This window comes from Colossoma macropomum, unplaced genomic scaffold, assembly GCF_904425465.1.
Source record: "Colossoma macropomum unplaced genomic scaffold, Colossoma_macropomum, whole genome shotgun sequence".
Lineage (NCBI taxonomy): Eukaryota > Metazoa > Chordata > Actinopteri > Characiformes > Serrasalmidae > Colossoma > Colossoma macropomum.
Window position 1 is genome coordinate 16366455 of NW_023494784.1, and position 26834 is coordinate 16393288.

Consider the following 26834-nt stretch of genomic DNA (forward strand, 5'->3'; position numbering starts at 1 on the left):
AATGGTTGGAAAATGGTCATGCAAAAACAAATTATGGCTGCGTTTGGTGTATAAACTGATACAAATGTTATAATTGGACCTCAGGGAAAACAATAATATACAAAAAGAGTGTTTTCTTTAACAGTAATGTTTGATGCTCATTTATTCTGCTTATCTTCTGTCAATTGGTCATCGCCTGACTTTCCCACAGTAATTTACTAGAAAATCATTAAAAAAGGAATTCAGTGATGTACCAGTAAACTATTTTTCAGAGTTATGCCAAGTTTATTATATCTCATGATAACATTTTATTCTGCTATGGAATGCTGAAGTATTTCCTTGTGTGGTCTGAATTTCTTTCTTTGCAAGAGCAAATTCAACTTGAGTGTTGAGACAAATAGCCTTTACATAGCTGACACATACAGCCCTAGAATGCTCCAAAGCTTTTTCTCACTCTTGTCCCTGATGGCTTTCGCAATGCCTTCTTATCTGTCTTGGTGGGCTCATGGTGCATTCAGAGTCTGTAACATGAGAATAGATAATCATTAAAAAATGAAGCCAGTGGCTCTTCACATCAGTGTTTGCTTTTAAACTGGAAGGGGTGCTCAAAGAGTTTGCAGTGCTATTGTTACTCGGTTATAATTGATTTCAAAGGCTTAATATGTAGTTATTTATTATTATTTTGACAAATGCTATTAAACGTACTTTGCTTTTAGTTGTATTGTGAAAATCTGACCAAACTCAGCAGTTACTAATAAAATTCAAACACTAATTTGGTGAGAAAAAAACAGGTGAGCACCAGAATACCACAAAGCTTGCACAAGTTAGATTTTACTTAGTATTCCCCAGAACAGACAACACACTAACAGCATCAGCAACGGCACCAGCAACAAAGCTAAAAAACAAAGCAGAAAAGCAGTAGAATATAAGATCTGCTGCAGATGTCCATTAGGTGGGATAAAGTTATTAAATGATCCACGAGGCCTGTCTTTCCCAACCTTGATCCTCCATGAAAATGGCTGCCACGCTTCCCTTTCCTGTTCCCAAACCAGGGTTTATATTCAAAACAAAAACATGGAAAACAAAACATAATAAAATACCAGAAATGGGATGAGGCCACAACTCCTATCAGAACATCCCAGTGAGAAGTAATAGAGGAAATTAAGGACTTTATTTTCTGTGGGGGACCTCAAATAACACTGCCTGAAATCTGTGTTAGTGTTAATCATTAAAAATAGGTATTCCACAGGTCTCCTTATGTGGTGGTGTCACAGTATAACTACATACAACTTAATGTTCATAAGCTGTTTCAACTATGGATGCGCTAATCCGACCTATTCTCTCTAAATACTGTTTCCAATACCTAATTCAGGGTATGGGCTAATACAGATTATTTATTCAATGCCAGTCCTCTGTAAAGGCATTTGCATTTTGTAGTAGCAAAGTAACATTGAAAATACTTGACATGAAGATGTCTTTTGTTAATACTTCTCTGATGTTTCTCTTGTAGATTTACCAAAACTCAGCATTAGAAATTATTGTACACATGCAAGTGAACAGTACTGAATGTGGATCTGCCTGTATGTCGCACATGCTTGACTCATTTAACACCATAGAACCGAGCATCTTGCCAGCAACCCAGAATTTGGCAGTGTCCCCTTAAACTTGTTTATATCTGGCGTGTGACATGTATTCCTATGTGTTTTCCTGTTCAAAAAGGTAGTTCGTGAAGCAAACAAAATAAAAATCTGCAGATTTTTAGGTGTGTTTGGTTACGTTTTAGGTGTGTTTGGTTTACATATCAAACAAATGCAACAACAGATTTGAAATCACATGAATAATGGAGAACAGTGGATGATACAAAAATAGCTGTTTTTGCATCAGCCTTAAATGGTGAATAAGGTGATATGGATACCAATCTAGTATATCAGATCAGTGCATCACTAGTTTCAACTCAGTATTTATCAAAGTTGCATATGAAACTATGATAACTTCCAATTGTCTTAGGCTTCCCTACTGTTTCACTGCATCTGTCTGACTGTCTCTTTCTCTCTCCTTTTTTCCCCCGGATGGCAGATGTTTCATGAGGATGCGTCTGGAGGATGGCAGCTCGTGGCGGTGGATGTGAATAAGCCACATGGCCGTGCGCCCGCCTGCCTCCAGGTACCAGACATCTGAGTTAATGGCACTGACGCCCCCAAACGTCAGCACACCCTCAGTGTGGTTGCGCTGCCACATCTAATGCCACGCCATGCTGTGGGAGTGTAAGAAATGTGCCGTGGGCCACCACAACACAATGGCTACATTTAGATTTAGCTGGAACCAGCTGGAATCCACTTGACAGAGCGTGAATACACTGCAGAATGAACACAGTAACGATTTCTTTCTATCTCTTTATGAGCTTTATACAGTGCACATGTAAATTAATGTTGTTTAGCTTTAATATAAGTTATTCTGCTTCTAACTTGAACATTTCAATTCAGCATGTCACTTTGCGGTAGAGTTGCTCTTAAAAGGAAGCGTGCTGCCTTTTCACTTTCGATCAAACAGCAGCTTTAATGATCCTGTTTAATGGTGTGTTAATATGATCCAGTCTGACGTGAGAATGACGTGCTGTTTGTCTTTGTGCCTTTTGTCATTATAGTAGCGAAAGGAAACGATGAATAGTGTTTGCATGACATTTAAATGAGAATGGCTTTGTGATAGATTATTGTGCTGGGAATGCATGAGCTGAACAGATAAAGCTGAATAACTGGAGCTGGCTTTTAGAACTAATAGCACTTTCATATGTCTGCCGATTCTGCCCACATGACTGACTCACTCAGAAAAAGCCATCCAGTTGTTAGTGGTGATGGACCATCACCAAGGTCACAATAATCGCGTAATAAATTAATCAAAGATATTTATGTCGATGTTGCACCTAAATGAAAATTCTGGGCTCACTTAGCTGAAAACTGAAAGAAAGTACTTCTTTATGTATGAATCATCATCATCGTACAGAATTGATTTCCAGTCAGAGTTGAAAACACATTTTGGACTTTTAACTCATTTAGACTTGAGACTAAAATCCTTTTGCTTTTTTGTGACCCTGTACATTAATCATTTTTATTTCATTAAAACGAATCTTTATTACTACCAAAACACTGACTACATTACAGAAGCTACCAAATGTTTCAGTAGTGACTCTTTCTGTAATGAAAATTTTAGCTAATTTTGAGTCGCCTTCCTGCAATGCCTAGTTCCAACCACAATTAGCCACACCTGCTTGACTTAACCAACCTCTTACCAAGTCCCTGATAGGCAAGATCAGATGTATTATGAAGTAAGAGGTGGGGCAGCTTAGTGGATACAGATTGGAACTAAACTCTGCAGGAAGGTAGCTCTCCAGGACTAGTGTTGGGGACCACTGCTCTAACCAGTACATGACTAGCAAACACAATATTTTTCATTAAAACACAAGAAGTTGAGATAATTGTAGAAAATATTTGGAACAGTAGGATATAACTGCTAACTATGTGGCCATGAGGGGCAGGGATGCGGTCTCATGATAATTTTAAATTGTGTAACTTTACTTTACGAGACATCAAAAAGATATTTTAAAAAGAAATTGAAAAAATGTAAATATCACTTTCACAGGTTGAAATTTAGGGGTTAGGGTTTGGGACAACCACCTCCCAATAGGAAATACATCATAAATGATGATTTATAACTAATTACTTTTTTTTTTTATTACTTTAAGTTATTTTTAACTTATTACTCTCTCTTAATATCTTGGTTTTAAATAGATCATAACACAATGCTTGTAAACATCTAAGTTCGGAGTACGTAATTGTTTTTTAAAAATAGTTTTTTTACTGTGGGACTTCAGTTTGAACTAAGTTGGTAGAATGTCCATATAGGTATAGAAAATGGTATAAATGATTAAATTATTGTGTCGTATGCCGCACTGACTGTTTTGAATTTCTTTGTGTTATTGTCAAGGCTTACGAACACTGTGTTTCAGGCAACTGACAACATGCAACTAGTTGCATGAAAGTTTTACCGTGTAAAGCCAGCCTTAAACCCTGTTGTTGTCATCCTGACAAACAAAGCCAGCTTGAAAGCACTGGAAGCATTTGAGGTGATACGACAAAAAAAGAGATTCTGGTTCTCTGATGCTAAAGAATGACATTTAATGACATTTCTGGATCTGGGTGACTTTAAAGAGATCCTGTTACCAAAAGGAAAGCTATTGTGTGCTCTCAAAGATAGAGAGAGAAAGAGAGAGAGAGAGAGAGAGAGAAAGGAGGGAGAGCACTCTCTTCAAGTGGGGAAATGTGTAGTTCATCTCACAGTTCAAGCACAATGGCTTTCAGCACAACCCAGTGGTCTGTGAACTGTAATTGAAGAGTCATGTCAGAAACAGCAGACAAATGAACACCAGTGCATGTCTGGACACAAAGAAACAGAAGGAAACACTCCATTTGGCTTGGTCACTCTCTTGTGAAATGATGTTAAGGTCAAGGTCAAAGTCAAAATTCACTTTGTCATAAACATTATGATTGTGCAGGAGAAATAAAACAGAGACTGTCAGGATTAGGGATGCAACGTTACCATTTTTTTCAGACTGAACATGAGTATGAGTACATATTTTTAGTGCTTGCTGATACAGAGTCCAATATCATACTGAGTAAAGTACTTAGAATAAAGTAGTTGTTAGTCTAAATGAGTGCAATGTACCTCAACAGATAGGTCATTAAAATCCAGCTGATTTTATATGACCTGCGTTAGCCAGTTATGCTACTCTATTTACCTTGAATTGGGGAGCGCTGCTTCCTTGTCCGAAAAGTGCTTTTGTACAGCTGCAAGTAAAATTTCATAGTTTTGAACCTCGATCAGTCTCTTTCAGCAAGAGTCTGCAACATCAGGAATCGTAGCTGAGAAGCTCATGTTTCGAGTTTTTTGTCTGAAGTAGGCCTTTTTTGTTTGGCTGGTTGAGCTGTAGTTAAATGTTCTCTAAAGCCAGACATACACTGTGATTTTAGAAATCTTATTCACACTAACTGACACTGTATGTTTGAATAGTCCATCATGTATGGACAAAGCCTACGATTTATATACTCTCACTGCATGAAAACGCTCTGTCCGTGCTACGTGAAACGCAGCCTCTACAGACTGCTCTGTCCCTGAACTGTCCATGATTTCAAATAAAACTGTTTCATTCAGAATAACATGCTGCGCTCAAAGTACTGAGCAAAGAGAAACTGAGCTACATGGCTGCTAACACTGAGCACTGAAGCTAAAAGCCAGGTGTGCATGTGCATGATAGGACAATACTGTCTCTCTGCGGCCTATTTTACATAGACGGTTTTATGAATCACTGTATTAACGTTCATACCTTGCTATTCTATTCATTGAAACAGAGTGAAGTCATATATACAGACTTTAGTAGGAAATGTAAACTTTTTTCGTTTCTGTTTAGTTGACCTACATGTCTCCGGCCGGTATTAGTGAAGCAGCTGTGATTATATGTTTAAAACAGTATAAAATAACACAGCGTAGGTCTGGCGGGAATATACAAAGGCGGAATGTTTAAGGTGACCGATGGAGTCTGACTGTCAGGGAGTCGATAACACTTTACTGTGTAAGCAGATCCTTTTTCACTGCTTTTGTTCATTAGTGCGGCAGTGTACGCTTGGCTTCCGTCACACGGTGTCAGCGGGTATCGGAATGTTGGTATTGATGAATTTTTATATGGACGAGTATGAGCAAATGAACACAGTATCAGCCCGATACCCGATACTAGTATCAATATCAATGCATCCCTAGTCAGGACTGTGGAGTTACATGAGACATTCACAATAAATTAACGGTAACATATAATTCCAGAGGGGTGATAAGCAATAGACAATATTGAATATTGTCTGACCGCACTTCCTGCATCTCTAATTATAATGCATCTAGGATTTTGATATACAGGAGTAGGTGCACATTTACAATGCCGCAGTTAGCAAACATAGACTCGTTCGTTTATGCAGAAACACCTGTTCTGTGTGTTTCTTGACAGGTTTCATTTATTTCATCTGTTTTCGCTAGTAAATGGGTGTAAAATCACTCCTCCAAAACCCTTAGGCTGGCTTTACACAGTAAAACTATCATGCAGTTAGTTGCATGTTGTGAGTTGCCTGCAACATAATTTCCATTCAACTTGACAGTTATACAAAGCAATTCAAAACAAAGTTGCATGCAACAGATTTAATTACTCCACTAGTTAGACAAATTAGCAGCTAGTATTTTTGATACACTGTATCAACAAGGTGTAATTTACATATTTGCAGCATTTTTGTCATCTCCAAATGAATTAAAGCTCTGTGTAAAATTAAGGGATATAAAGAAAGGAGAAAATTAAAGATCTAGCTACTTTAGATCACAATAAAAACAGACTGGCAGAATCAACAAACAAGCAGCCGTTCAGATAGCTGTTAATGTTAGCTCTGCAGTTAACGCACCTTGTTCCCCAAAGTTACGTTCGAGAAACTCTCATTTGGTGCCACTGTTCAGGAAACTGTCAAAATGCCTTGAGTCAGTTGGGAGGGTCTCCTTTTCCACCATCCTAAAAACCATCTTCTGTTTTATGTTCTTGTCCTCTGATCCAGATAAATCAGTGGTTTGAAAAGATGTTGTTTGATGTGATCACGTGATTGTCGTTTTTTTTATTGGCTATTTCATAAAACTATTTTCGCAAATTGAGACGCTTGCAATTGTTGCACCTGTGTTTCAAATTAAATTATACAACTCAATGCAATTTGGTTTAATGTAGGTTTCAAGCAACTATAGTTGCCTGAAAGTTTAACAGTGTAAAGCAAGCCTTAGAATTTGAATTTAAGCATATCTAGTGCATACACTATGCAGGCCTTTATAAAGTTGCTGAATTATGATTGGACAATCGGTAGTTAGTGTTGGGTTTTAGTGAAAGGTGCGCTATGGTTGAAAACGTATCGTGTTATTGTAGAAAACTAATAAGCAACAACACATTTGTGCAAAAAAAGCAGTGGAGTAAAAAATAGCATGTTTTATTTTGAAATGTAATATAGGGAAAATAAAAGTATGCTTTAATAAAGTACGTACACTTGAAAAAATACTAAAGTTCACTAACGAAGTAAATGTATAAACGTATATAAAAAGTGCATGTACTTCATTACCGTCCACTACTGTTCATATGGCAATTATTTGTTTGCTTAATTTTGTTGTGACTGGCCTCATGCAGAGATATTAAATGGTAAACAATGGAAAGTAGACATTAATCATTAAAGTGAAATAGACATTAGATAAAAGTAAATTAAATTAACGTAGTTCAACATGCCTTTTCGAGCTACGGAGTAGGGGAAAGGGTGACGTACTTAATTCTGAGTTCAGGTGAAAGACAGAAATAAATTGTCCTTTGGTGCCTAGTACTGGATCTGGTACCATTTGCCAAATGGCAGCAATGTGAAAAGGTCTTTGCTGGAGTGTGTGTGGGGTTGATGACACTGCACATCCTCCCCTCCAGTATTTCTTATAGATTTTGGAGACAAGTGTGAGAGGTGACCCATTGATCAGATGGGCCGATTTCACCTCCCTCTGGAGGGCTTTGCAGTCTGATAAGGAGCAATTGCCGAAGCAGACCCTGAAGCGGCTGCTGTGAAGGCCTGTGTTCTGGAAGACAGGCTACCTTTTTGACTCCACGTAGTTTGTTTCACCTTCCTTATGGAGATGGTTTGAGATACCGAAGTACCAAAGTTCATGCAGTTAATGACCTTCTCAATGTCAGATCTGCTGATTTAAACTGGTCAACAATTAAGAAAGAGGTTGTTGTCTGCAAAGCAACTCCTCCTGATCAAATATCAGCCCAGTGTCAGCAGTGAACTTGATTGTAATTGTAGTCAGACAAGAAAGAAAAAAAGCCAGCTCCTGAAGAAAGACAAATTAAAAATGTATGGGCAGTACCACTCAAAAACGCACAAAAAGTTGCAGAGCTGTCCCAAAAATGCTTTAGACTTATAAAATTAGGAAAATCCAATCGACCATCATAATTTACTTGCATGTTAGAATTCTTAAAAGCTGTTACACGTTTAAATTGTGCTGCAATGTAATGGAGAAGCTCATTTTAATTATTTCATGGGTTAATTCAAAACTAGAACAATCTGAAACATAAACGTTACAGTTGTGTTGGATTTTATGCATCATATTGCCCTACCACTCATCATATCATACTCAAACATATCATATATTTGACTTTGTCCAGCCATGCAATTTCCAAAGATGGCAGCTGAGTGGGTTATCCTAAAGAGCTCAGGGGCTTTAAATGTGGAACACAAAGAATTCTGCCTGTAAGTCTGTTTGTCAAATATCTGCCATGGTAGAGCTGCCCCAGTCAAATGTAAATGCTGCTGGAGTGAAGTGGAACAACAGCTTAGCTGCAAAGTGTTTGACATAAAAGTAATTGTCTTCCGCGTGTTGAATACAATCATTTTTGTATTCCACTGTAAATTTCTCCCTCTTCATGTGCATCTGAATATTGAATCTCCTTACTTGACTTTGAGCATAACAGTCAGTTACCATGCCACATTTCAACAATGGGTTGAAACTTAGCACATTTGCATAAAGTTTGTTCCATCTGATGGATGAATCCTGGTTTTACAGATGCCAGCAAAATGCTACCTGCTTTAATGCATAGTGCTAACTGTAAAGTTAGAGTAGGAGCACTCCTAGAGTAGGAGTGCTTCCAACTTTGTGGTTTGGGGAAGCCTATTTTCTGTTTGACAGCGTGACAGTGCCCCTGTACACAGAGTGAGGTCCATAGAGAAAGTATTTGCCGAGTTTGGTGTGGACTGGTCTGCGCAAAGTGCTGACCTCAAAGTGGCTACCTTTAACTGCTGTTGTAGGAGTAGAAGACTCCCTTAGCAGAATTTCAGATTGGCAGATTTAACTGGCATAAAATGTCTTCTTTCTGCATTAAATTCGATGTTTTGCAAATCCCCATCCTGTGTATGGAAAATAAGTTGTAATTCAAATAAACTGACATGTTGAGGTTTAGCTTTTTATCCTAGTTTTCAAACTACAATAGATTTAACAAGGGAATTCAATGTTCAGAAGTGTGAAAGTGTCATTTTCACTAGTCAAAAGTTAATATTTACTAGGGGAATTAAACATTTTTACATGTGTAAATTTAATTCCTTGTTCAAGAACAATAGGAAATATAAGCTAAACCGGCTTACTATGGTAGTTTCAGCCTGTCAATTTAATTATTAATAGTGTGGAAAAAAATTAACACACATTAAATTTTTATTCATATTGAGAAAAATGAACAAAAATATTGCATGCTAAAATATAATTTCTACAATTAGAAGTTTGTAGTACATTATATTTTTTTCTAGTATCAACAATATTTTCTAAAAAAGAACCTTTGTTTCTTGATGAATTGTTTCTTAACATTCCTTAAAAATTCATAGTAAAAAGTCATAGTGTTCTCATTTCTTTCAGCAGGCTGCCAAACAGAGCTTCCCTTGGTGTGGGTCTTTTAATAAGTATAACCTAATTTACATGTCAGTGTTGATTGGCTTGTACTACCATCTTTACCATATTTACATATTCACGCTTCATATGAACATACTGTGCCATAAGTGTTCATATGCAGAAATTTCTGAAACTGTGCTGAAGTAAAAAAAGGAGGCTTTGTCATGTGGGTAGATGGAAATATAGCTTCAGCTGTATGATGCATTTAGTTGAAGCCATATAGCTCCATAGCACTCGGTCATGTTTCATTAAATGGTTAAGGTTAATGAGGTCTCCGTGTTCCATTCTCCACAGACCACACGGATGTTAATTAGCCCATTTCCTTACATTATAATTACAGTAAAGGTATTCCAGTGTGCTTTCAGAAAAGTTGGAGCTGAAGATTTCTCTAGTCATCTTGGGTTTTAAACTTTTCTTTCTGCCAAGAAAACTTTAATGTGACTGCGAGCCACCCTTTCCAATAGTAGTCATACAGTATTGTAAAAATAATAAATGTTTAACTGGAGTTTAAATTCTGACCTTCCAGATAAGAGATTCACAGTTTAACTGTAGATGAAATAAAGTCTTTGGAGTCTGCTTAGCTGGTAGATTTTTCATGACACAAGTATTAAAGGCTTCAGCAGGTTTTAAGTAATAAAACACAGCAGACACTTTGTTGCTTAATGCTGTAACTGTCTTCTCACAATCAGATGTATGAAGGTATGATTGGTTTTATGTGATTAGTAGCCTTCTGACTGGCTTTTAAAGCAAAATGCATTGTATTGGATACATTCAGAAAGTCACAGTCATAATCATTTAGTATTAGCAGGGTGCTGTCCATGTACTGAGCCTTTTAGCAGACAGCAGCTCTCAACATTATTAGGGCCAATTTATAGGGACATTTTCCTATTTAAAATAACATAATAATGGCTTGGGTGGGCAATATGTTACTGTTATCATGATATACTCAGAAAAGCATGTTGTGATGTAGTTTATCATGGGTACATATAATTTTTTCATACTCTACTGTCAAACTTTTTTTGTAAACCTTATTATTTTTCTTTTTTTCTGCAGTTCTGCAGTTTTTTTTTCAATTATATCCTCATGCTAAAAGGCCTTTCGAGTGGCATAACCAACTAAACGTTTACCCCTGACCTTGCAATCTCCCAACAATACCTATTCCAGTGGAGCAAAATTGATCTTACTGTCTGGGTGGGTAGGATGACTCTGCCTGTCCCTCCATCACCCAGCATGACGCTAGCCAGTGTGTAGTCTGTTATCTGATGTGACAGAACTGGTAATTAGCATTCCCCTCCAAACATGTTGAGCTCTCCGATGAGGTTGTGTTAGAGGCAATTCAAAAAGGTGCAGTTGTGTTTCATGTGTTGTGGAGGAAGCTTGTGCTGGCCTTCACCCTCCCATCTTGGCAGCATCATGTGATTGGGAACGCCCTAAATAGCAGGTGGGAATTGGGGTTAGTATTGGATTAAGGGTTTTTGAACTTTACCTGTTTTGTTTATTTTAAAATGAACCTGCTTGATCTTTTTTGACTTGTTTGTTACTTTCTTTGCTCATGTCAAGCACAATATATCATATTATACAATTTAAAAGACTTTTTTCTTTGATCTTCTATCAAAATGTAATGACTTTTGCCGGCTTCTAAGATATCAGATTTTTGATTACATCACCGTGCACCATGGGCGGGGGAAACATAATAGTCCTGGATAAGATCATGTTTCACCTCCCCACCCCTCCCAACACCACCCCATCATCGAGAGAGAACACTCAGTTTGCTCAGAGTCCTTCACTGATACCACGTTTCACTCGGAAATCCTTCACAGTATGGAACCTATATGCATAATGTTTTCCATTTCGCGACTTTAAGCATGATGGTGCTCTTTGCTAGTCCAGCCAGTATTACTGTGTATGTTTGGCAAGCAAGCCACCATATTTTGGTGATTTACGAGCAGGATTATTGCAGATATCAGTAAATCTGAAGGACTTCAATATTAGCTAATATTAATTATCAATTGACCTATCTACCTTACTCATTGTTACCTTTAAGGGCAAGCTTGTGTACAGCTGTAGTTTGTGGTATAGAGGTTCTTAGTGCTTCCTTTATCTGTGGTTTGCCCTCTGTGTACTCTCTGTGCAGCAGATAAAGAAATTTTGAAAGGTACCCTGTTCGGGCTCCTCTAGATATGACCGTTCTGCCTCATGCTGTGGTGATTTATTTAGAGTAAAGTGCTCACCCCCAACTTTAACCCTGCCTCCCTCCCTCTTTACCCCCAAGAGGACCTCTCTGCCCAGTCCTGTCCAGCACACCCACAGCCACGTGTTTCTCTCCATCCACCAGCAAGCTTCTGTTCGGGCTAAGCGCATGTCCCTCACCTGGCAGTGGCAGACAGGAAAGCAAATGGGGAATTCCAGAGGACAGTCAGCTTTAATTAACCAGCCTATCCCAACCCAAGCATGAATCATGCTGTAGCAGTAATGGCACTGATAAGCAGAGGGATTTGGACCCAGCTCGCCTCCCACAGGCTATTTATAGTCTGTTTGCTTAATTAAACAGTCTAGCGGAGGCACCGGGGCTTACCTGCTGAATTATGCCCAGATAGAAATTGTGTTCCCTGCTTTCAGTAAACAAAGTGATTTGTTATGTACCTTTAGTTTGAGTGTTCACTGTTTTGCAGAAATGGGTTATACGGCCTGATCGGTATAAACATTTTTTGACCGTTATCAATACAGTATCAATGAAACACTTCAGTCAGTAGCATTTTGTGTTTAAATGTTCAGCCTGTATTGCAGTGAAAGAAATGAGCAGTTGATGGCTGTCAACCTCACAATCTCTATAATAACTAGTATATGGTTTTAATGCTATTAAATCCACAAAATGAATATGAGTACTTTTTCCACAGATACTAATAATTTTGTGGGATCTTAGAGAAACACTCCAGCCAAAATAAAAAAAAATAAATCTTCACTATGTCTGCTGTAAACATGCCTTTTGACCTCTCACTGTGAAAAGATTTGATTGGAAGTTTTTTTTGGATTTAATTTGCTTTCCATTTTTTCTTTTGAAGTACTCATTTGAGTTGAATAAACCGGTTAAATAGTTTTTTAGCAGATGACTTTTTTGGGATGAACTCAGGTGCTGCAGTGGTCTCTAGAGTGAGATTTTCTTGTTCAAAGACTAGGAAAGCCCACTTGTAATGATCTTCAAGATGGGAAGAACTTTTGAAAAAACTGCAAGCACTTTTGGGCGAATGCTTGAGGGATACTTCTGCTAGCTGGATAATGCAAATAGAAGCCGGATAGCTAATACTGCTATGATGCTGACTGAAGCTGACTGTCTGTTTTTATTAGCCTCTATGTCAGTGGATTCTGTAGCAGTCAGGATTTCTCTATCACCATGGAGGGATTCCCAATGGTTGCATGACATATTTACATAATTTATGCTGGGTACTGTAGTGAGGTAACATTCATGGACAAAGACACAAAAACAATATGTGAATTACATTAAATCAATGCAGTAGAGGGATGCAATGCTGTTGCTACAGAATAGGCAAGAATACTGCTTTGATACCATCCAATATCATCAGCCAACTTGCCAAAGCAACATGCATTGAGTCGTAGTTAACTGATGAACCTATCCAGGTTTTTGTGTTGTGTGTGTGTATGTATGTGTATATATTATATATATATGCCTGTTTTAAAGAAAGAGTTACATAAGCATGCTCTCTCAACAGCTTTTTTGTTATGACTTGGCTTATTTAATCTACCATTTGATGCTCCATTTGTCTTGCCTGGCAGTCTTAGACAGCAGAAGGAACAGCAGCGCTCCTGCAAATGTGAGATGCTACTGCGGTCAGTTTCCAGGCTTAGTTTGGAAGAAGATATGCACAGTGCACTGCGCACAATCTTCATCATTCTGTCAAAGCTGGAGTTTGGGGAATTACAGAATATGGTAACATGGAGAATGATTTCAGCATGTTTTATAACACTTCTAAGACTGACTTAGAGAGTGTAGTACAAATGTATGTATTTATTTATTTATTTACTTTTTCTTTTTTCTCACTCGGCTCTTTTAGCTGGAAAGCAGAGTAGCACAGCATTTTGTTTTGGTCCCATTAAGGGAGCTTTGCACAAGAACAGACTTTATCTCTGTTCTTACACCAGTTAATTGGTAGCAGCAAAATAGTATAGACTGTCAGCAAAACTGGATTGTTTGTTCACTTATTTATTGTTTTCCCTTGGTTTTTGCACTAAGAGCTTGCTCATGCTCTATATGTTGTAGGGGGTGAAAGAAAGAAAAAGAAATAGAGAGTGAGCAAACCTGCTTCACTGACCGTGTGGACCACAGGGTGGCCTCCAGAGAGGGTTCTGACCAGTGGAACATCCATCACCTTCATTTCATACAGAAAGGAGACAGAAAGTGCTTTTTTCCTGGTTACTCTGATAATGGGCAAGCAGGAAAGTCCTCTTAGCATCTGTCTTATACCTTTCTCACTCTTGATTCTTAAGCGAAAGTTTCACTTAAAGGGGAATTACGTTGATTTTTCAAGACCTTTCAATTTTTTTTAAATGTAAAGTATGGTCTGATGTGAAATGGTCCATTCTAGAGAAACTATAACTACACTGTAAGGATAAAAAGGTAGTGTGCAGGTACATATTACGTTCAAGGTACGATGAAAATGTATCTTGGAAGGTACAGTGGTTGTCAGGTCCAGCTGTGTACCTTAAATACATTTTTCCCAGGGATAACAGAACAAAAAAATGTCAGTGAAGTCAGTATAACTTAAAAAATAGAACTGCAGTGGTGATACAAATATGTTCCCTAAGTAAAGATACTAAAGACATAGCTTTGAGGGTACCACTGCAGTGACAATGTAGTACCTTTTTTCTGAGACTGTGTAATTGCCAGAATTGTTCACAATGGTTGTGATAGGAAGCAGATGTCCAAAGCTTTTTAAGAGCTACAGAAAGCTGTTACATGAAATTGTTGAAAGTATGCTGTCTCATGCATGAGGCATTGTTTTACATTAGTTTTAAAACAATTGTTTGGCTTAAAGTGTATTTTTTTACACATTCTTGGTGAAGGCGTACATGCAGGGTGTTGTAAGGCACAATTGTCCTGAAAGAAATCTCCGTCAGATTTCCCGCACGCACCATTATCAACATTTACATTAAAAACTCAGACATGTAAAGTTCCGTTCTCGGTTTTGAATAGTAAATAAAGTGGCCGTAGTTTTGTTGTAGAAATAACAAACTCTGGTCCGTAAGTTTCTCTGAAATGCGCCATCAGATCAGTCTGAATGACTTTTTTACATGTTTACATTTGCACAATTTTCCTTTAGCGCAGGCATATAGTCAGCCAGCCAAGACATGTTTCTTTAATGAAGATAAAAGTTTGTTAAATGACTGAGGTAAGAGTTAGAGTGATGCTGGCTTGGTTGTATTTATTAGCCTGTAGATCAGTGGCTACTCTAGCAGTCATGATTGTCTGTGCACTGATTCCTAATGATTGTGTGATATATCTGTAGTTAGTGTGGTATAATACATGCTGGGTACTGCAGTGAGAGACAGAAACATGAATTCTCTCAAACCAGTGAGGCTGAGGGTTAATATACTGCATCAGCGAATACTGTGTAACCAGTATCATGTTAAAAGTTTTAGGCCAGAGTGCCCCTTTAAGTATATAGACTTGCTTTTGTGGTTTCTGTCTTTTGGCATTCTATTATCTATAAACAGAGCTATTTCTTCAACTTGCATTCTCTAAAATAGACATTGCTTTCAATAATTAGAGTTCTTTTTATAAAGGTTGTTGGTTTCTGCCTCATGTATTAATATTTTCAGATCTTTGAATCTTCCAGCCATCCAAGAAGCTGTTTTAAATTAAACTAGTCATGTCTGTATGCCATACAACTAAAACCCATCAAACAGTAATGAATATTCTGGTCAGAAGCTTCCTGTTTCATAGAACAGTGTTGTTCCTTGCATTGCAGTATTATCTTTTGATACGAGGCTGTTTCTTTGCTCTGTTTGATGCTGAAATCTGACAGTACATTCGCCCCTTTAAAGAGAACGCTAATTGTATGTCAGCTGGCGGATGCAGCACCTGAAGTTTCAAACACACACAGGCAGGGATAACGTCACGCCCTTGAAAGTATGTGAGGGGAAAAAATTTGGAGCATACAAATTGGTCTGCATCAAACGCAGGGAGAGAGAGAACCATCTCTTCTTGCAGTAGTAGCTATTAAATTGATTTTGACATCCTCTTGCGCGCGTTCATGTGCCACCAGCAAAATCAGAGAAAGTAGGCCAGCACACCTTAGGTTGCATCTACGACTCTGTCTTTATAAATGGTCGGCGGTTCTAGTCAGTGGGAAGAAATGTGAGAGTGAAAAGCTTGCAAACCGCGGGGGATGGCCCGGGCAGAAACAACAGAGAGGCTACAGTAACAGGCTTTCAGCCTACCTCCCCCCACCCTCAAGCCTGTGTTAATAGCGTGGCATCCAGATGAACTGGGAGTGTATGGAGGTGAAGTCAAGCCCCTGAGAAAATGGAGTCATCTGTCAGTGCCCCCCTCAGCCAAAACATCCTTTGGGGAAGTCGAAGTCGGGAAGCTTCAAATGTCAAACTGCTTTGTCATATCCTGTCTTAGAGAGGGGACACAGGGAGAAACCAGAATTCAGACCAGAGGGGAGCTCTTTTTCTCACCTGTAGCCCTGCTAGGCCTGTACACAAACCGTTCTTCAGGGCCCCTGAGATGGTCTATATTTTTGCTCGCTCCCTGTGTGTGTGTATGTCTTTTTGTCGCAGGTTGGGTTTGTGTGCGAATATCATGTAAAACGTGAACGCTAGGAAGCAAACATGAACACACATCATGCAGACGTATGGACACTACAGATTGTGTTGTCATGTTTTTTGTAAATAAACTGTAATTTAGAATTTTTACAACTCAAGTTTAGCTCAAACCACCAAACAAACGTGTTTCCGAACAGAAAGTCGAATTAATTACTTTTGTATTTATTCTGTTGAAAAATTATTTCTTAAAATAATGTGTTATGTCAAAATAATCATGCTCTTTCTCAAAGTTATTATCCTGTTGCTATCCGGATGCTTCTTCTATACACTTTACGTACTACACTAATGAATTTGATCGTAAAATGAGCGAATGCAAATTTTCCGGACAATTTTGTTTAACTTTGGTGTGCTTGTACAGTCAAACTCATGTCTGGTAAGAGTGTGTGTATATTTGAGCATTAATAGTTAAACAATCAGATAAAATGTTTGATTTGTAGCTTACTAGCCAAAATTATTATCAATATTATCTGTAATACCAATAAGAAGAATAAAAATAGAAAATAGCAATAATATGAATGATTTGTGAACGACAATTCAGTACAGAAGTGGATGTACATGTTTAGATGCGCATTGTTATAAACAGATGCTGCAGCTATTCCATGTTCCACTTAAAGATATTGCACTGTGCTTTTGTTTTATACTACTGACTCCACCCAAAAAAACAACAGAAGTTAGTGCAGGAGCTGATACACTGCAGTAATACGGCATTGAAGTCTGTTATGGTAGGAAATAGTCGCACTACACACATCACAGCGTTCTTTCGTTTTATTTGTTTTACATTTTATTCTTGCTGTTGTTTTTTTTAACGCTATAAAGTTTGGTCAGTAGGGGGAGCAGCGCACTCCTGTTACAACCTTAAACTCTAGCTAAGAGTACAGCCCGTGACAGTGTTTACATGCAAAGTTTTTGCCAAACGATTGAATATATTCCAATTATAAGACTGAGGTGTTTATATGCACTCTTCTGAGCAATCTGATGGAAAACCCCGTTCACATGCACACTACAAGTAATCTGATCCAAAATTCCGTGCATGCGTTGAGTACCACTTAGTGTAGATGTTACCATGACAACGAGCATCACATGAGTCCAGTCATAGTGAGATGATCAGCAGTTTTCGGTTGGTGTGCTTGTGTTTTCCATTACTTTAAATTACTACACATGTACTTATTAAAGAAGGGCGAGAGGAAGGCGTTGTGTTCTGAGACACATAAACTGGACGCCTGTCCCACCGCCACCCTTTAAAGTTCAAAGCATAAACTTTGTCTCCTCCGCCGTTTCTGCTCCCACCATGTTGAACATTATAAACTTTTGCTATGATGCGAACGCACATGCGCAGAACATACTTTCTAATTGGGAATGTAATCAGATACAGGCATTTACATGGCTATTATTCTTCTATTTAACAGATTATTTACAGGATTACCCACCTCGTTCAATCGGATAGAAATTGTATTCCGAATGGCCTCAATGTACCTTTAGTCTGTTACGATTGAGGTGTATACATGGCTGTATTCTATTCTGATTAAGCTATTAATTGGACTATTAACGGATTATCAGGCTGCGTGTAAACGTGGCTATTGGCTAATAAGCCACTGAATTGTAGTAATGTAGTTTTATTGGCTTCCTGCTGAAACATCTGCATGAATTAGTGAATGCTTCATGTAAATGATATGTAAATGAGGTACAACTAAGTTGGTGCTTGATTTTACGCACTGAAAGAGTAAGAAAAATGTAAAACATGGCTCCTATAAGCAGTAATCACTCTGTATATACAAGACAGGATATACAGAAAGCAGGCACAGCCATGCCAGCTGCCAGCACAGGGTCAAATTCCAGGAGCACAGACAGATAGAAGAGACACTCTCCCCCTGGGTGAGGCAGACAGACCAGGCCACATGTGGAGCTCCACAGCCTCAGGACTAGACACACATCCAGCCTGGCACACACTGCCTGTGATAAGCCTCTGCCAGAGCAAGGAATACAGGAGCAATGATCTAAGAACAGATTTATCCTCTGTTTGGTGTTCTATCCCCATTCCTCTCCTGTGAGATATACCAGTGGCATTTTCAACATAAGGTCTCCTGTTCTTGCTTATGCTGTAAATATAATGTAATGGCTTTTATAATGGCCAATTAATCTTCCCAACGTCTGGTCAGACTTGGTGAAAATCTGCTTAATTTTAATGCTCAATAGGAGTTGTTTTATAGATTGTTTTTCTGTGCTGTGCTATGGCAACATACAGGAAATGACCCTTACCTTCTTAACTAAGGCCTACCTCAAGGTCATTACATGATGCATTCACTTAGCTTTACCATTTAAAGTACAGTTATGCTCTTTGAAGCATGAGATGTGTGTTTTAATGTTATGAACTGCAAGACACCTCAGTATTGACATGAACTAATGCAATTCATGGGTGCTATTGAATCAAAGTGGATGCAGTCTTTGACTTTTACATGTACTAACATAGTGACTTCTACCATACAAGGCAAGGAGGAAAGCTCCACTCTTCAAAAAGGGGTTATTCTTTAGTTCTTTAGTAAAAACATAACTGAGTTCCTATTGTATATGGTTCTTTAGGAAACCTTTTAGAATAGGTTCCCTGCTGATTTTTTTGGGTTCTGTGCTGGCATTGAAACATCTGTTGTCTTCATGCTGAGAAACAGACTCCAAATGCAACTACTACATCTCAGTCACTAGTTACATTTACATGCACTTGATAGCCCAACTAAGTTCTTAGCTTAAAAAACTGGAGCAAAGAAAGACATTCAGATGAGTTATATAAAAAGTAGTCGATTTAAAGCCCTGTTTACATGCACTCCAGCACAGTCTGATTTGAAGCAATGCAAAAAGCCCCTTTATTGCACACCCATGTTTATGCATCTCTTAGCGTTTCCCCCACAATAAATTAATAAAGACTTACAGTGAGATACAGACATTAGGATGTAACTGACAGGAAGGATGATGTTTGCTTTGTAGATGTTCTTTTGTGGTTTGCACTTTTTTTGTAAAAATAAAATTATAAATCAATTTTCAAATGTAAAGATACACCAAATTCACGCCCCAAGTCCAGATCAGAGACGAGCTGGTTTGTACCAGAGATGCAGTTTTGACTTGGCTGTAGTTTTCTAACATCTAAGTTTACAGAATTTCTTGGCCCTCATAGAAATAAAGTTTTTCTCCAAACTGAAGTATTATTTTGGCATGTTTTTTTGTTACAGAATGATAAGGGAGTGGATCCATGCGCAGCGATGAAATCCCATGAGTACCAGGTTTTAATTGAATCAAGCAGTGAGATATGCTGAATGAACGCTTGGCTATATAGTGAGCAGACTGGACAGTAATGGTTATGTACTTTGGTGTAGAGTCGCTTTAGGCCAGGATCGAACCCCTGATGCACTGCTTCACAGTCCAAAGTGTTACCAGGCGGTTGATGTTATAAACCCCTTGAGAATACGGGTGGAAAAACAGCAGGAAAAGGGCCAACAAAGAAGACTCCAGAATGGAGTACTCAAATATAGGAAGCTCTACAAAATACAACAAAAAATAATCTGGAAACAAAAAACAGTACTTCTGGAATATTGGTTCAGAGTTTCTTTTAAGCTCTCTTTTTCTTTTCTGAAAAAGAGGTGCTAAGCAGCCAGTGGGCTTCCCGTGATTGGAGTTACCTAGGCTGATGGTACCTCGCTACCGTCACCCTCTGCTGGTGGTGCAGTGGTACAGGCTGATCCCTTACAGTTTTCTGGAAAAATGGCACTGAAAAGATGTCAAACTTAAGTACACTGCTTAATCTTTGCCATTTTATAGATGAGTAAAACCAGGGAGAGCTCACCCTCCTGGATGTTTGCAGACGTAAGCATTTAACTAATAATCAAAAGCAGATCTATTTAGGCTTTCTTACGGTACACTTAAAAGTGAATGTGTAGCGAATGTGAAACTTAGTATGTGCTGCAAACTGTTGTAGATGCAAAGGATATACTACGTGAGTTGAAAAAACCTACAAGAAATTGTTCTCCTGCCATCTGAAAATATCAGTGTTCTGTTTTTTATGTACTTTACTTTGTTTGATTCTTGTTTATTTTGATTTCATAAAGCTGTGAAATGTGTGTGGTACTGCAAAAAGTGCCACAAAATGTTGAAAAAGTCAAGGTTTGTGTGTCCAGATCTGTCTAGCATAGCCTGGTCAGTATTGACCTGGACCGCATGTTTTAATTTCACTAAGCTTAGGTCGACTGAGACCATAGTTTTAGCATGACAATTGAACCAGCCTGTTTACGTGATCATGTCTTTGTTAGACTAGCAGTCTTAGTTAAGCTAGTGTAGAACCATTGGTAAGCATGTATAATGTGTTATTGCTCATTCATTTTGAATCCAGTGTACTGAAGTATATATTCAAAAAAAAAAATCTGTAGTCTACAACCTTGTAGATCACATAATGGTTAGAAATCTCTCCATAGATTTATGACATATTGATATTAACTAATAAAGATAATGGAGTTCCCCTTTGAGCTCAGTATGGGCAGTCTACTCTCTGCTGTGAAGACCAGATGGGTGTAAGTGCATTTGCATAATGTCTCTGCTTGTGACTGCTCTCACTCTTCCCAGAGAGTTAGAATTCTGTGTGCCAGCCCAATAAAATAAGCCACCCCCCGTTTTCCCATTTCTCTCTCCTCCTTCATCTCGCTCTCTCTGTTTTTTTTCTTCTTCAGATCTTGTCAATTAATCCACCCACCCACAAGCTGTGGGGTTGTATTTGGACCATCATGTGCAAGTGTTGCACCACATACACATTTCAAAGCAAAGCATGCTCCCTCCTTGTTTTATAACAATCTGTGATCACTTAAATACAAAAAACTCCACAGAGTTGATACGATATATTATCAAGATTATTTATGTCACGATAAGCTGTGCTATGAGGTCCCAAGTGGTGTAGCTGTCTAAACATTTACACAGTCGTCAAGTGAAAGTGAGTTCAGGAGTCAAAAAGAGCAAAACTAGCCCTGCTTTATTTATTGTAGTGATACTCCGTATGTGAACGATTGTTTTCGAAAGCATTTTTAAAAATGTGGCAGTACAAGTTCATTGTGTCTCAGCTTCTCAAACCCCAGAAAAACAAATAAAACCTTGATACGTGCCCTACATTGTTAAAATGTCTTCAAATAGGGGTGGGACTCACTAGAGACCCCACAATATGATATTATCACGGTACTTGAACGATAATACATAATCCTATTGCGTTTTTTGCGAGGATTTTTGATGTGCTAAGTATTGCAATTGTGATATATTACTTTAACATGCAAATTCTGGCCCAATAATAAAACTTGATTACATTTGATTTTCTCACTTCAATAATTTTTATTAAAGCAAAACAGAATTGTTAAATAGACAGAGAAACATTTAATAAAAAATAATCTTGCCTAAAGACTATTGATATAAATCTTGCCTGGACAGGGAATCAAACTGACCCATGTAGAGGTATCCACTATGCTATTGAACTGCTTTTAACAGTGACACCATTGGCAGAAGCCTTGATCTTACCAGAAAGGAAAAAAGTCTTCTCAGTGGCATCTTGTGGACTAAGAAGACAATACAAAAATAGGCTTGCATGTATTGCAAAATATTAATAATCAAGTAATAAAATATGTATTTATACTATTTTTATGTTACTTTATTGCTTCAGTTTTCTCTGGTCTCAAGTATCATATTATATATTTGCCCACACTTACTGACTACACAAAAAAAATGCTTCACTTATAATTATTGCCTTTTCTTCGCTTAATATTGTTGCTGTTTCTTTCATTTTTTTTTCACAGTAATTTATGTTTCACTGCACTAGAGCTATGTATGTATGTATGTATGTATGTATGTATGTATGCGCTAGAGCTTTTGAACACGTAGGATGCCTCTGTTTTCATTGAAGCACTTGGTCAAACTTTCACCTCAGCACACCTGTTTATTTCTGTGGGATGGTGAAACAGTTTTTACTTTCCTCAGATTCCTTCATCTAAATTAGTACTGCGGTTTCAGGTGTGACATTTTGTTGGGCTTCCAAAACACCAAGAACTTCTTACCATCTGTTTAGTGGTTTTAAATCTACCTTCCATTATGTGTAATGGGTGCTATTAAACTGGAATGGGCTGGTCAGTAAAGCAGTTCCTAAGCCAGTACTTTTTGTTAAAGACAGATGTTCAGGTATGCTCATATGTGTGTTTACTGTGGTGATTTGCTTGTTCTTAGTATTTCTGTTTGGAGCCACTGAAAGAAATATTCAGTAAAATATTGTTTGTCCTTAAATGCAGCCACTGTGTTGTTGTTCAACCAGTTAACATATTATTGCTAATAGCAGAAAGTTATAATAAGAAAGTAAGAAAACTTCAGAAATCATAACTTTGCAGGAGAAGGAGGAACATTTTTGGCTTGTTGTGTGTTAGTGTAAAGAGATTTTATTCCAACTAACCTTATACCATTAATATTGATCTATGTCTGTGTCTGTCTATCTGTCTATCTATCCATCTATCTATCTCTATGTATATATATATATATATATATATATATATATATATATATATGATCAGTTCTGTGATAGACTTGAATTGCTGGGGCCAAGTACACAAACTTCCTATCTTTAGTCTTAAGATCTAAGATGTTCAAGCAAATTCATATTACAAAAGCAAATCTTATTATACGTCTTGCCTTAAGTTAGGAAATCCTAAACTACTTAGTAAACGTAAACATATCAAATTAACTTAAAAAGTTAGTTGGCAGGACAGCTACTGTCCAAAGAAGCCATGTCAAAACCAAATTCATGTGCGATGATCTGGAAGTTGGAAAAAGTTAAGAGTACTATGACTGTGCTTCTATTGTTCAACGTGCCATTGCTGCTCTCCAGTTTTCATTTTGCAGTATGGATAAATGTAACGTCATTGTGCTGCTAGAAACCAAATGATAGAATCAAAAGGTTCAAGCAGAAGTTAGGACACCACTGGGTTTATCCTAAAGTTAGGGCAGTATTTAGAAAATATTGTAAATTTTCTTATATTATTTTGTAATAACTGTTGTCCTGAATTAAATTCTAACAAAAGTTGTCATGATGAGTAAACAGATAAGATTTTGAAGTTAGTGTTTCTTTGATACGGAAGCTGGTCTACCACGACACATCCATGTCTGTGTAGCTAAAAGCATTTTTGGGACGTATGTTTCTGGCCTAACCTGGTGACATTGCTTTAGGCAGTAATTGCTCTGTTGGGAAAGGGTATTAATAGAAAACTAGAGAGGACTAATTTAATTTTAGATGGCTTGTGAAATGATAATAAATAACATGTACATGTACTATTTTATTCTCTTTTACTATTAGAACAGTGGATTATTCCAAGGTATTATTATGTGGCGTTGGAAGTCACACACTCACTCACAGTCTGCTAAACTATTAACAAGCAAGTCACATTTGTGTGCATCGTATAAAAGGAAGAAACTGCCATGTACCCACAGCAGCATCACAGCATTAAAAAATATTGAAAGTAAAGTTGAAAGAGGTAAAGTGTACCTAAAGATGTTGTTAACTCAGTATTTTATTAATTAATATGTGATTTCTATTAAATCAGAATAAAAAAAACATATAAACCAAAGATCAGCAAAGAAATTACCCCTAATCTGCAGCAGGCTGTGTGTGCCTTTGCCACAGGCTGGAACAGGTTATAAATGATTATGCTGTTTTTTCAACAAGAACATGTTGTGCTAATTACTTTTAGATATTGCTCAGACCTTTATTGATCCATTCATCATAAAGTATTCACACAATGTAAAAGCAGTTGTTCACAAAACAGATTTTCAGATGGTAGATTGAAAATAAAGGTTACAAGATTCAATATGACTGCAACAAATTATTATTACTTCACACACGTGCAAACATTTTCATTCTCTATGCATGTTCTGTTCAGAAGTTAACTTCAAACTTGCACTGAGGCTGATCCCATGAGCACTAGTGGCCAGACCTGATCCAAGTAGACTCCCTGCCTGTCTGTGGCAATATGTGCAGACTGAGGAGTCTGGGACAGGTCTCAGAGAGCTGCATTTGGTCTGGCAGTGTGTGCTCAATCCTGCTCTGCCCTGCCTGTGATTAATAGACTCTATTATGAACCAGCAGAAAATGATGGATCTGCTTCAATAGGGCTCTCTTTGGATCTCATTGAGGAATGGGTCAAGCTGCCCAGTTATGACAAGAAATGTGCAATGCAGAAGTATTTTATTGTCATGTTATTTTTGGTAGACCTCTTTTAAAAGGATGTAGATTGTTCTTTTTTTTTCCTTTTGCCAATAGCAGTGTATTTTTCTTTCAGGTATTTTAAATCTTTAGTACAACACCTGATTTCAAAATGTCTTTTTGCTTGGGGCAAACCAAACTGACTGATCTATTGCTGTCATACTTATCAGTGAGAGATGAGATTTGAGGAAAGATTTTGACTTAATGTTTCTTAAATGAACCTCTCCAAGGAATTTTACGGTACTACTGCACGATGCTGCCCTAGTTTCAGAATCAGTCCCCTCATCTTCAAATATATGATCTGTTCTGAGCTACTAGGGCTACACCTAGTACAGGAACCCACACGAATCCCACATCACTGCGGTTAGGCTAATGATCTATGTGTGAATGCATATGCTTTTCTCAGAGCAGATGCTGTAATACCAGAATGTGCCAGGGCCCAGAGGTTGGCACAGTGTTTTCGTGCTGTACCAAATCACTAAAACAGAACCCTGTTTCTTGCCATGTTTCCACAGAAACTGATGCGGTCCTCTGTGTTCCACATGTTCATTCTGAGTATGGTGGCTGTGGATGTGATTGTGGCTTCCAGCAACTACTACAAAGGCAAGAACCACAAAAAGGACTACGATGAGTTCTACCTAGCTGAGGTGAGACATCTGTGGCAGCAGTGGTCGACCATCTTGATTATCATTATAGAGCTGACAGCAATGCTGAGAGTTAAATTTTTTCTTTCTTATCTCGTTTTGACCATCTTTCATTTTGGTTCTCTTTTAATCTTTATTCAGAAACACTATGGCTATGATGGAAATGGATCTCTGTTTGCATTTTAGGGCACTGTTAGGCAGGGTTGTAATGGAAAGCAGGGATGTAACGGAATACAAGTATTGGGCATACGTATACGCATAGCACAGAAATTAAGTATCTGTATTCAGTCCAAGTTACATTTTTTAAGGGCAATATTCAGAATACATTTACTTTTTACATTTTAGCAAATATAAAAAAATCTTCGAAAGAAACACCATCAATTCTTGTTTGTTAACTATTTTAAAATCAGTGCGTGGCATGTAGCAAACATGCTTGTTAGATGAACTCTAATGGGGACCTCCATTAATGGCTTCTTGCAAACACCTAAGTTCCTGCTACAGCCTGACTGACTGATAAATCGATGTGACAATTGGTTATTAATCTTGCTGTTACTCAGCTCTACTAAAGCCTGAGTATACTGATAAATTAATGTGATCAGTTATTAATGTCAGTAGTACTGAGCTCTGCTAAAGCCTGAGTAGACTGATAAATCAGTGCAATGAGCCAGTTATTTATCTCAGCATCATGGAGCTCTTTTGAGGGATGATCAAACTCCTGCTAGGGTGATTATGGGAGCAGCAATGAACTGAAACAGGCGGATTTCAGAACTTCATTTAAATGATAAGTGATTTTTTCATGATGCACATTAACAGAAGAGTTAGAGAAAGAAAAACTGCCAACCACTTTTACTTCTACTAGTTTTTGAGAGTATTCTGCCCAACTCTGCTATCAGGGTTCAAATCGGAAAATGGAATTCCAGATTGATTTTGAGGACACTACAGTCCCCCACAATCCATTCGTAATCTCGAGTCACCATATAGGTTCATTTTGTAGTTCTACAATTACAGACTGTAGTCCTTCAGTTTCTTTGCGTAATTGTTCAAATGTTAGCCCCCCCCCGCCCCCTTACTTCTTTCTTCAATGGTTAGGATCTCCACAGGACCACTATAGAGCAGGTGTTATTTGGGTGGTGGATCATTCTCAGCACTGCGCTGACACTGACGTGGTGGTGCATTAGCGTGTGTTGCGCAGGTACGAGTGGATCAGACGCAGCAGTGCTGCTGGAGTTTTTAAACAGTTCAGTGTCACTGCTGGACTGAAAATAGTCCACTAACCAAAAATATCCAGCCTACAGTGTCTTGTGTCCATAAACTGACCACCACTGATGGATGACTAGAAACTACTAGAAACAGTCTGTGCAGCAAGAAACCAGTTGTCTCTGACTTTATGTCTACAGGGAGGACCGGAAAGGTAGGAGTGTCTGTGGACAGTAAGTGAACACAGTGTTTAAAAACTCAGGAACACTGCTGTGTCTGATTCACTCGTACCAGTGCCACATCACATGAGTGTCATGTTGAGATTGATTCACTACCCAAAGTACCTGCTCAGTGATAGTGCTTGCTGTTGATGGTGT

General features: G+C 38.0%; 1 protein-coding gene across 1 annotated transcript in view; it reads left to right on the plus strand.

Moving 5' to 3' along the window:
• Positions 1–26834, plus strand: part of nalcn (sodium leak channel, non-selective) — a 161225-nt gene that overhangs the window by 40336 nt on the left and 94055 nt on the right. The window contains exons 11-12 of the mRNA XM_036579146.1: positions 2056–2142; positions 25132–25263. Coding sequence (XP_036435039.1) covers positions 2056–2142; positions 25132–25263 — 219 coding nt within the window. The remainder of the gene's footprint in view (positions 1–2055; positions 2143–25131; positions 25264–26834) is intronic.